Source organism: Daldinia childiae (assembly GCF_008694065.1).
Source record: "Daldinia childiae strain JS-1345 chromosome Unknown Scaffold6, whole genome shotgun sequence".
Classification (NCBI taxonomy): Eukaryota; Fungi; Ascomycota; class Sordariomycetes; order Xylariales; family Hypoxylaceae; genus Daldinia; species Daldinia childiae.
Window position 1 is genome coordinate 340,248 of NW_022984647.1, and position 12,512 is coordinate 352,759.

General features: G+C 47.6%; 2 protein-coding genes across 2 annotated transcripts; one reads left to right on the forward strand and one right to left on the reverse strand.

Annotated features, from left to right (window-relative positions):
* Positions 1 to 1,479: 1,479 nt before the first annotated feature.
* GL218_06000 (uncharacterized protein) lies at positions 1,480 to 4,627 on the forward strand (the record flags this gene model as incomplete). The annotated part of the gene is made up of 8 exons (XM_033582695.1): positions 1,480 to 1,594; positions 1,657 to 1,701; positions 1,770 to 2,318; positions 2,375 to 2,725; positions 2,786 to 3,067; positions 3,124 to 3,677; positions 3,748 to 4,241; positions 4,306 to 4,627. 8 exons carry the CDS (start codon positions 1,480 to 1,482, stop codon positions 4,625 to 4,627), a joined length of 2,712 nt encoding a protein of 903 aa, XP_033434078.1.
* A 3,817-nt stretch (positions 4,628 to 8,444) lies between these two features.
* On the reverse strand, positions 8,445 to 12,165 carry GL218_06001 (uncharacterized protein; the record flags this gene model as incomplete). The annotated part of the gene is made up of 2 exons (XM_033582696.1): positions 8,445 to 9,021; positions 9,077 to 12,165. The coding sequence occupies 2 exons, from the start codon at positions 12,163 to 12,165 to the stop codon at positions 8,445 to 8,447; spliced, it is 3,666 nt and encodes a 1,221-aa protein (XP_033434079.1).
* Positions 12,166 to 12,512: the final 347 nt, after the last annotated feature.

Below are 12,512 nucleotides of genomic sequence, written 5' to 3' on the forward strand. Positions count from 1 at the left end.
AAGTTACTACATGTATGTAGGTATATGTAGTGTAGTGTATGTACGAGAACGGAGCCGAGCTATCGATGATACGGTACATGTGTTGAAGCGCGGTATTGGCCCGCACCAGTACCATATTTTAGACCAACGACGACTTTTAAATCCTGCGAACCATTAGAGCTAGCGATCGATCTTTAGATTGATTAACCACCACAATATATCCAACCGAGGATGTTTAAATTGTCGAGAAAAAGACCAAGCTTTATGCGCTGTATATACCGAACTGCGCATATAGAAGAAGATCTTAATATAAACATTACCGATGTTTCTATTTTTTATTTTCTATTTTCTATTATCATGCGACTTTTAAAAATAAGTAAACAGGTTTTTAGTCAATGATTACCTAGAATAGGCTAACTAATATTATAACAATTATTATTATTACATAGTAGGTAATAGGTATGTATTTTACAAAAAGGTATTGAGTAAAGTTCTTACAAATCCCAGTTCAGGTTACACAATTATCTACCTAAGAGGTAACTACCTTATGTAGTTACTATACTACCTATGTAGAAGTATAGGAATTACATGTAAGTACAGGTACGTAATCTGTAAGCAGGCTCATATTGGGGCCGGCAGGAACCACGCGAAGACAAGGAAGGCAAAGAAGGCAAGGAAGGCAAGTAAAGCAGGGGGGGCTCCACAAGGAACCACCCCCCTTCGCGCCTTTCGGCCCCTCTCGACTCCATGCAAGTCCATGGCAAGCTGCAAGCATGGTCAACTGGTACATGTACACTACTCATACACTACTCAGTCGTGCAGTACTCAGTCGTGCAGTGTACCCATATCCCCATTACACCACACCAATTAGTTACAATGCAGTGAGTAGTGTACGAGTAGTGTACAAGCATATGTTCATATGCCCCCGTTTTTTGGGTCCTGGCGTTCTTTCCGCTGGACTCATGGGCGACGCATGGTTATCCCCTCACCTACCTGAATATCGGGTCTTTCCTTTCGAAAAGCAAAAAAAAAAAGGACCATTTTCATGGAGCCCACTACCTAACATCCATGACCCGTCCCGCCTCCCTCCCACTGCACAACTGCAACTGCAGTACCGCAGTACCTCGTAGGTCCTTAACCTTAAACATCCTTTTTACAGCCTGCCGATATTTCTAATACCGTTAAGCTGTACTTAGGTCACCTTAAACTCCTTCCCTCCGCCTTGCCTCGTCTTGTCTTGCCTCGCCTTACCTCGCCTTACTTGCTTGCTTGTTTGTTTTTTTTGCTTTTGCTTTTACTTTTGCTTTTGCTTGTAACTAATCCGCTGTGTCGGCGCTCAGCTAAACACTTACTGAAGAATACTAGCGATCGACCAGCCACAGCGATCCAACTCCATACGTTTTCGATACGAACCAATGGTCAATTATTAAAATCCGGAGGATCATAGTTTGTTAGACCCGGTCGTGAGGGTTCAGTACCCGCCGAGAGGCGAAGCAAGTCATGTCGAATAACGATCAGTCCGTTCGGAGGCTGTTACCGCAGAGCTCTAATTCATCTTTGAACTCGTTTTCCTTTGCGCCGCCGACTTATCAGCCGCCTAGAGAGACTCAAAAAAGTGCGCCCTATGAGTATGCCCGTAACCGTGTAGCGTCTATGTTCTAACTGCTTAATTTGTAGATTATGTATTTGTGGACGAACATAACCGCCATAAGCGGTTGAAGGGTATGAGCATCGTCATGTGTTGATATTATACTGAAAGAATCGTAACTAATGGAACTACTAATGTTTAGTGATGAGAGCGTGTGAGGGTTGTAGAAGGAGAAAAATCAAATGTGATGCTGCGACGACAAATACATGGCCTTGTTCTGCTTGTATCCGGTTGAAGCTCCACTGTGTAAGACCCAATGGGCAGTATGAAGGCTCGCCGACGGAAGGTCAGTCCTATGAAGCCGGACGATCGGAATACGATGTCGCGTCAGGGCAGGATAGCTTCAGAGCTATGTCCATGCCTCAGTCTTCTACACAGCCTATGATGGCTGGTCAGCCGAAGGCTACCATGTATCCAACGCCCGGTCCTTATCCCGAACATCAAGGTGTATACCCCCCGATGCCGTATGGAGACCCGCCTCCACCGCCGCACCAGCTCCAGTATGCTACTATGCCTTCCCAAGTAGGCGTGATGGACCAGTCGTATGCCTCCACTAGCGTGTTTTCAACTCCGCCGATGCATCAGCATTCTGTGCACTCCGAGCCGTCTCCCGGGTCTTACCAAGACCATTACGGGCAGCAGGATCTCGCGGATATTTTAGGAGCCCTCAAAGTTGACGAAGCAGGCACAGGTTTGTTTCATTCTCTAATTTATAAGGAACCATGTATTAACGCTGACTGTTTAAAGCTCCGTACCTAAATAAAAAGATGGCATTTGCGGGAGAGGAAGAGGAACCCGCCATTGAGGACGACGACGATTTCAAGAACGTACTGCCACCTATGCCATCTGGGCCTGGTCTTAAGATACGCATACCTCCGGAACTAATGCCAGACGATGCAACTATCATGCATTATTTTGAACTTTATTTCACTAATGTACACCCTTACGTTCCGGTTTTGAATAAGACTCAACTCTATCATCAGTGGCACACAAACCGGGAATCGATATCCCCTTTACTGTTGGAGGCGATTTTTGCGGTTGCCGGTCGTCTCGCCGATGAGCCGGCACAAGGACAACAATGGATCGCTCTCGCTTCGAGTAAGAACTCTTAACTAATTTCTGTACCTGGCTGAACTAACGTAAATTAACGTAACGTAGAACATGCCGATGCTTTTATGGATATACCACGTCTAAGTACTCTTCAAGCTCTCTTAATTATTTTGAAAGCGAGGGAGGCTTCGCCAAAACGTGGCTACTACTATCGGTCTTGGATGTCTATTGTGCATTGCGTCGCTATGGCTAAAGATCTCGGACTCGACGAGCATATGGATACTCACAGAGCTGGTAAATCATGCGGCTCTTCTCACGGAGAGTGTTTCACGAAGAGCCGTATATGGCAGACTATATTCGTATGCGAAACTATGATAGCCGCACCACAAGGTAAGTTAGCTCGATTCTAGGACCGGTTGCTTCTAGAGGTTCTAAACGTGATTTAGGGCGACAAGATCTCTCTGTAGACGCCGATTCTGTTGATTTTAGCATTCCGAGGCTTCTACCCGGTTGCGAGGAATCGGAATATAATGCGAGTCGAAATTTTGCGTACCTGGCTCGCGTTGCCCGAAACCTGAATCGGGTGAACGCTGTCTACGCCAAGATCAAGAGGAAGAAGGATTGGGGCATCGACCCCGAACTGGTTCAGCTTAACCCGTCCATAACGGGATGGCTTAGCGATCTACCGCCTGATTTACGCCTCACATTTCCCTCGGATGGATCGCCTCCGTGGCTTCCTTCGCATTTTATTGGAAATATGCATTCTTATTATTACTTAAGCGTCATTATACTTCACCGGCCGCAGTTATCCTTCTTAGAACCAATGGGCGCCGACGGGCAGTGGAAATCACATATGTTTCTTTGCTACTCGTCGGCCAAGGCTCTTTGCCGTCTCCAGGAATCGATGTTACAATCTTTCGGCCTGAGCGGGCTTCAATGCATGCAACGAGGCATCAGTTTTACTATATACGCTATCCTTTCTTGCATTGTCCTCCATCTTGTGCGTCCCTACATTTTTCCTTATTTTTTACATTAGAAGTTAAGAGAAACGAAAACTAACGATTTTTCAGGTTGCGTTGACTTCCCCTGATCCGGAGCTCAACGGCGATGCGCGAGATTACTTCACCCGGCACATGAGGGTTTTGGAGAGGACGATGCATTCTTGGCCGCTGCCAGAAATGTTGAAGCAAATTGATGCCGTGCGGGAGGCCTTCTCGGCAGACGTCAGGAAACCGTTCATCTTAAAGCCGAGTTTTCCTTATGGGAGCCCGCATCCTAGTAGTCACTCAAGCCCGCCTACTGCTAACACGTTCAAGCCTCCTATGCTGCAGACGAGCTCGTTGGACCATGGTATGGACCCACAGACCGGTCAGCACTCGCAAGTTAGTTATGCCAACCATCCTATCACACCTATCTCCGTTGGTTCCGCGGACAACAAGAGTGACTCTCCTTCTGCACAGTCGCTCTCTATAATGAATCCCGGCCAGAGTGCACACGCCTCGACACTGTCGAGCGCGATATCGCTAGGGGATCATCCCACGTGGAATCCCTCGCGTCTATTCGAGTGAGTTTATTCGATTATCCTATGGCGATAGGCTAGGCCTTTACTGACCATAAAATCATTGTAGGCAATGGAACTCGACATTCGGTACGCAGCAAATCCAATCTCAGCCAACTTCAGTGGCTCCACAGTCCAGTTCTCTAAGTGTTCCCTCATCTTCAGGTGCCCCCGAAGTCCCGACGTCACAGGACATGCAGCTTGCAGGCGCATCTCTACCAGCCGTGACGCAGCCCTTATCGCATCAACAGTATTCGGCTCCGCCCGTACAAACCTTTGTTACTCCAGCCATGTGGCAGCAGTCTGTGGCTAGCGTCTACGAGGGTGGTCTCAAGCGACATTGGGATTACGACAACGGCACTTCGCTCGTCGAGTCGGTCAAGCGCCGTTGAGCCAACTTTGCAGTACTGATAAGCACCTAACCCAGATACTACCTTCTCTCTTCGGCGCGAGCATGAACGACAGATTTGAAAAATAATCTGCGACTAAGGGGAACTGATTTAACGATAAGATGCGGCAATACGTCAACGTTTTTTGTCCATTTATCAATTACCATCTACCATCTAGATTTCATCTATTTAACCATGACATGTATAACAGGGGGCTATGAACTAAATTAAACAGGCTTGTACAAGACGAGATAAGAAGGGCAGTAAGAAGGAAAAGGGATAGTCTGCTGGGGATAAAATTAGGAGTCCAACTAGGACAACGAAAATATCATTGAAGAGGTTATACAAAATGCCGTGTGGGCGTATGATTGGAGGTCTAGGCCAGGGGTAAAGGTCGAGGGGTGGCCGATGTATGGCAAAGTAGTTTCTGCTGGAAAGAGAAAATAGCAGTTCTTCAAACTTGGCAAGGCGTTTCGAGGTGGCATTTGGGACGCGACCCACGAGGCAAAAGATAAGGCCCCATTGTCCTTCTTTTTTTTTTGGGAGTTGCCTTTTGTACAATAGGATCTGCATGGCGACGGATGGGTGGTTCTGTTTTACTAAGATATACATGATACCACGGGATTTTACGTTAGGAGAATGGGGGTAAAGAGGAAAATACTTATAATACCCACGCCTACTTAGCTGCAGAGTGGGATGAATACGTAACGGGAGAAAAATTAGGAGGTTCTCGCCTACCCAATGTACTAGTGCTCGTGGCGAGGAATTATAAAGAATAGCGGGTTTGGGAAGCTGAAACTTGTGTATGCTTCATGTATATATGTGCATGTGCGCGTGTGTAGGTGTGTAAGTGTGTAAGTCTCGGGCTGAGAGATGGAGATGATTTTGAAGAGCACATGGCACGATATACCGGATACTTGGTTACGACCTAGTGTTAGTATACCTTAGATACTCGATACTGGAACCAAGTCAGCAGACTTTATTGTATGACACAAGGACTTATGAAATGATAGTACTTGAACCGAACGAACGGGACTCGAGTTGTTTAGTTTTGAAAAGTTATCAACGGTATGTTGTTGACTATTATTAGATATATTAGACATACACGTAAAGACAGATGATAGGGCTTAGTAATATAATATAACTATGATATATAATATATAATATATAATATACTTAACCCACCTTATCTATTTATCATATCCTCATATCTATCAGTTCTTCAGCTGTTCAGTCCGGACTCAGTACCGGACGGTGCCGTTAGGTACTGGAGCCAATCCATCTCGGGCAGGTAAGTTGGTCGGTACTTAAGGTATGATCGAAATGTATACTCAGTAAAATCAGCTTACGTGCTCTCGCAAGATAGATACGTAACGATGTTTTATCCCGCGTGGAGACCAACCAATGAATCCTGGTAAGTATGTAGAGTATAGTTTAGCCCCTACGCCTCAAGTGGTAGGTAGATAGTTTGTATAAGTGTGTGTGTAACATAGGGTAGATAGATATAACTATGGAGGTAACTAATTAACTAACTACAATACCCGCTTACTTGTGCCGTCGATTTATCTACCTTAGGTACCTACCTACCTACCCACCACCTGCCCCATCTCCTTACACACCATTAGACTTCTTCTAGAAGTAGCTGAAAGCTTCCACACCCACTCATACATGGTACTATACACATATTCGTGCTAGTACGTCATACGTATATATAGGAAGGTGTAAGTGAAGCGTTGACTATCTACCTAATGTATAGGATTTACTTACGCACATTGAAACATACCTATAACCGTGATCAACCGAGCCGCTATCTTCCTATCTCTTACGGTTTTACCAAGTCAGACGGACGTCGGCTGTTACACCATACGTAGAAACAGTCGCCCAGACCGGTTGGTTGGTTACCAAGTCCAAGCTATGCCAAGGTTTGAAGGATTTTGCGAAGGGAACTTTGTCAAAATACAGCGATCCTTTTGATGCCGTGTGTGCCTTGCTAGGACAACCTGGACTTTGTCGTATTTGAACTGCTTCGCGTTATTCTCGCACCATGTGTATATCAGCCCGGATTCATCTGATCTGGGTACTTCTCTTACACCTAGGTACCTACGTATCTAGGTAAGTATGCAAACACGCAAACATACAAACATACAAACACGCCGAGGCATATGACGTTAATTCTCCATAACAGGTAGTTACCTATACAAACACATATCTACCTACGAGGTAAGTATGTCATGTATATACCTATGTAGGCTGACTGGCCTCCAAATTAAACTAGAATGGTACGATGTAGGAATATGACCGTAATGCGGCTACCCGGCTGCCTACCTATTTATTCCCTTGCTTACCGACTACCTAACCCAGCTCACCTAGACAGACATAATCGTTATATCATAGTAAATACCTACCTAACCTAACTAACCTACCTATGTAATGTTACACCCCCCAGTCATCTCTCCCCCCATGCCCCCCCAAGGGTCCCAAAGCACTATTGAGGCACGGCGCATAACTACATCTCGCCGGGTCTAGCAGCGATTGGTGGAAAAGCAATTCACATCGTTGGCGTCTGGGGGGGAAAAGGGAGGGGCGTTAGTTTCGGCTGCGCTATTACTACATCTAGCATACGGTATCTACAGCCTACTTCGTACCTAACATGCTGGGTGTTGGGTAGGGTTAGGTAGGGTTAGGTATTGTATGTCGTATACATGTATGTATGTATGTATGTATGTAATATGCAAATATTGTACGAAGCATCCAATGTTGGTAAGGTTCTAAGCCGTAAAGGGTCGGGCCGGGGTTTTACGCATATGTCGAATATTAGTGTACCTAATTAATCCAATCCAATCTAATCCAATGTACCTAATACATACATAAATACTATGTACCTACATATGTACATATGTACATAACAATAAACACCCCTGCATCAACAAATCACATGCCATAACTAAACTTCCCTCGGCACCTCCCAGAAAAGGCAGCGGCAGCCCCCCGATCCCGAAGGTCCCACTGTTTATTCTCCGGTCGTTACCCCAACATACAAATTGTCCGCCTTGCTAACTCCGTGCGCTTTCCCCGAGATTAGATATGCGTTATGTCGCGCGTCGCCATGACGAGAATGGCCAGTGATTGGATCTTTATTGGCGCGCGCCCGGAACTCCGTGGCTAACCTAGATAAGTACCTACGTTACGGGAGAAAATAACAAACTGCATAAGTATGTATGGAAGCAAAATGAGGAAACACAAAGTCTAGGATTCGTTACTTGTTAAGCTTAAAGGATTGGCCTTGTAGTAATGCGCAATACTATATCGAACTGAACCGTAATACCCTCAAATATTATGGGCTCAGTCTCGCTTTGTACGCTCTACGTGTTAGTTAGAAGGTCTTACGCAGCATATTAGGTATACCAGATTTAAGAAATCAATATTCAACTAATTAACTGCCTTCAATAAAACTTACAAAGCATCAACATCGCCCAACTACAACAAACACAAACTTTACAGAGATATATAATATTAGGGCAACATCCATATTATCCCCTAGAACATGTAATCGGTAAAGTCACTGATAATTCAAACAATTCGTTCGCCATAGTCTAGAATGCATTGGAGCCTTTAGACGAGCTTGCGCTCAGACGCGATTTAACTACATCATAACACATGCCAACCAACGCCAGGATCAGGCTCGCCCCGAGCCTATCTTATATCCTTTTCCCTTTAACGAACGACAACCTCCGTACCGCAATTCCCATGCAAGGAGTGGATGACCGTACCGCCTTAAACGCCTATAACATCGATCATGCAATGCAGTGTATTAATTCGTTTAATTCCATGCCTTGGAAAGAGGGCTCGCAATCTTAGGGGCGAACTGTAGGCTCTTGCGACGGGCGGCCATTAGGCGCATCAGAATTCCCTGGTCCTTCTCCTTCTTAATGAAGCCCTCGCCGAGGTCGGCGTACATGCTCTTCTTCGGCGGGCAAGTCCTCATCAACAGTTGCTCCCTTTCCTCAAGATCTTCGTCGTTCTCCGTGTCAGGAGAGTCCGGGCTGATATCCATGGCGAATCTCGCGACGGTCTCCGGAGCTGGCGTCTTAGGCACAGGAGTAAGCATGCCAAGCTCGCTATCCCAATCATGATCACCAGGTGCATCTTCGTCTTCGTCATGGTCTGACGGAGTACGCATCCAAACTGTGCTGTCCCTACGGCTAACATGGTTATTCGGGACGGTCTGGCACTCCTGCGGCTGCTTCGTGTTCTTCATAGGAGTAACCAATGTTCCGTTGAGGTTAGCAAGTGCCTTTGGCTCCATGCTCTTACGGCGGTTGCGCCCACCACGAGGAACCAGAGAAGTATCGATGTAGTAGGGAGCCTCTTCAACCCACTCGTTCTCACGCTCGCAGCTAGAAACAGTATTAGAATGATAATCATAACATTATTGACAATATGTTAACTTACTCAAGGACCCAGCTGACGCCGACACACTGCACAACACCGCCGCTCTCCTTGACCTTTTCTAATGTTCGCTTGCCTCCATCCTTGAACACGACATGCGTGATTCCCACCTTAGTTGCCGAGCCGTCGTCGTTACAACTAGTTGGATTCCAAGGCCAACTCTTGACACAGCGAGCACCCATCTGCGTGAGCAATTCAACGAAGACGGTGCTCGCGTCCGCACCGTCACTTGTGTGCACGTCAACAAATACGACCGCGCCTCGGAGTAAAGAGTTATTTAGGTCTCGACGAGGAGTACGGGCTGGTGTGCCCATAGATGACCATATGTCGGCTTTTGAAGGAGTCACCGGAGGGTGCTCTGGCTCTTCATCTTCATCAATATCCATTTGGGATGGGTCCTTAGTGGGAGAGTATGAGATGACCGTGGCATTCCTAAATAGGCCAGTCGGACGATTGGCAGGAAGCTTTGACACGCTTGCGCTGCGCTTCTTCATAATCCCGGGAGTGGAATCATCAGCCGGCTTCAAGGGCACCTTAGAGACGGTGTGGAAGCTCCTAGGCGCAGACGGCCGGACAGGAGTAAACGGCTCAAGACGACGCATACCAGCATTGGTGCTTAGGAGAGCCGGGTCGATAGGAACGGCGTTCTCATCGCCATACTCTTGGCTAGCGTCTGAGATCGAGTCATCATGGACATGATTCTCCTTCGACTCGTCAACTTCAGCTATTTCCATAAGGGACATCTCGTTGGCCTCGGCAGCAAGTTCAATGTCTTCAGTCGTGATGGGAATGTCATCAAACTCGGGCTCATCGTATTTGGCAGCGATGTCGGCCTCTAGGGCTGCTTCGATTGCAGCCTGGTTCTCCATTTCAGCACGGATTCTCATCTCCTCGTCGAAGAAGCTCCTAGTTGGTGTAGACTCGGCCGGGGCGGTGTCGTTCTCCCTAAGCAGCGAGAAACCCTCTTCCTTGAACTCAGGCGAAGGCACATGCACGTCATTGCTGGCCTTGACGGGGCCTGGGCCTTTCCACTCATTGAGTTGGTTGGCTAGCGGGGTGAAGAATCGTGATCCTTTGGAGACGGATCGAATGGCACGACTGGCAGCCTTGACCGCGCTGGATGGCAGTCGGGGAGTTTTGGAAGTGCTTGGCGTGGGCGTCGAAGGAACACCGGCACTAAACGTGAAAACCGTATCATCCTGATATTTGCCAAGCGTCTTTCCGCTAGCTGCAAGCTCATCCTCAGAGTCGGACGCGTCGTTAGGATCCTTAGTTTCCGAGCCAAAATCTAGATTGATATCTTGCTTAGGAGGCGACTGAGGAGGCGTTGTTGGAGCTGGACTATGCGCCTTCTCCTCCTCTTTGGTCTCAAGCTCATCGACATCCATAGGGTCGTCAGCTAACCCGTCAGCTCCAGCTTCGATAATTGGCTCCTTCTGCGCTTCAACCGGTTCCTCTGTAGCGATCTCCGGCTGTTTCACGTCCAAGTCCTTGATGGGGAGCGGGTTTTCCCGCAATGCCGGGTCCGCATGCCGAGGGAGAACAGCAGATAAACGGCCCGGGAAAGCAAGCTGAGACGGCGACTCGAGCTCGACTTGATTCTCCTCCATTTGCTCGCCGGATGCGGGTTCATGCTCTGCCTCAATGATCTCCTGCTGCTCAGGTTGTTGCGCTTCTTCAGCCGGCGCTTTATCGTTTGTCGAAGAAGGCTTAGGCCCAAACAGTTTGTTCGAATTGCTTATAAGTGATTGCATGGGTGGTACTTGCATCTTGAAAGGCGACGCGGGGCGCTTAGCCGGTGATTGCAAGAGAGACATCTTTACCGGAGAACGGTTGATACCATTAGACTCCTGAGGAGGTTGTAGTCCCTTAATAGGCACTTGGGGCCTTTTAGCAGGCGACTGCAGTATTGAAGTCTTTGTTGGCGACGGTGCTGTTTGCTGGTCGTCCATTGAGGATAGGACGAATGGAACAGCCTCAACTTTCTTCGCAGGCGACTTCATCATATCCTTAAAAGGAGAAGAGGGCGGTCTACGAGCAGGACTACCAAATACTGACGAACCGGTTGGCTCTGGGGCCTCTTGAGTAGTCTCCTCCGCATCATCGGTCTGAGGCTGAGGGTCATGCTTCTTAGCCGCGGGTGGCTTCACGGGGCTCTTCATCATGGGTTTAAGAGGAGTCTTCTCCAATGTAGCAAGCTCGTCGTCCGAATCAGTATCTCGAGACAATGACAGATTCTGCGCGTCCTTCTTAGGGCTAAGAGGGGACTTGTCTCGTGTCTCACTGGTAGTTGATTTTTTGCTGGCCCTAGTTGCTCTACCGGGAATTGGCTTGCGGACGGGCTTTGCACGCATACCAGTGGCGGACTCGGTCGTCTTGGTCTTAGCCTTAGCCTTAGCGGCTACGGTGGGCACTAGGTTCTCCTTCTCTGGTTCCTGAAAGGTAACCGTCTTCTTAATAATCCCTCCTCCAGCCCTAAACGCAGGCCTAGAGACGGCAGACTTTAGGCCTGGTGTAGGCTCCGTGGAAACATCTGTGGTGACTACACCAGTAGCTGCTTTAGTACCTGCTGTAGCACGCGACCGCGTGGTCTTCTTAACCGGCTCAGAAGATGCCGCAGCATCACCATCACCAGCAGCCGTCTTTCTGGCTCGCGTGCTTGTGCGTATAGTTTTTGCTGGTTCTTGTTTAGGAGCTGCAGATGTTGTTGTGGCAACCTTCTTAGCTCGACCACGCGTAGGCTTGGACGCGGTTGGCGCATCGTGAACAGGAGCCTCCGTCTCGGGTTCAGGTTCAGGTTCAGATGGGGCAATCTTCTTCGGTCTTCCTCTGGTCTTGGCTGGTTTATTCATGGTACTTGTTTGCTCAGAGTCTGTCTGTTGATTGTCTTCATCTTCTTCGTCGGATCGAGTCTTCCGCTTAGCAGGACGCGACGTAGTTGCAGTCCTTTTTGTTGGGGCTGAAGCTACCTTGGCGGTAGATTTGGTGGTGGTAGCGATGGTGGCAGCGGTCGCGGTACTCTTGGTGCTTGCAGCGTCCTTCGCGGCTGCTCTCGCACGCGTCATTCGCTTCGGTGGAGTTGCAACTTCCATGATGCAAAATAATTGATTGAAAAAGAAAAAAAGAAGTATAAAGAAATTACCTACTTGAATAATTGAACAATACCTTGGACGATGTAATTTGGTCGAGGTATTGACCGTTGACCTAATTGCAAGGTTAAGGTTGTTCAAGGTGAAGTGACGTTCGATGTTCAATAAAAACGGGATAAGGTTAAATTTCAAGGTCTGCGGGCTTCTTATTTTTCTTGTTTATATTTTCTTGGTCATAGCTCTTTCCGCCTTTGTAATTAGTTCCACTTGTTGGCCCACCAACTAGTCCCCGTACGTACTGTCCCTATATTTTACATAGGTATGTTAGGTACCTAAGGTACATAGTCGCG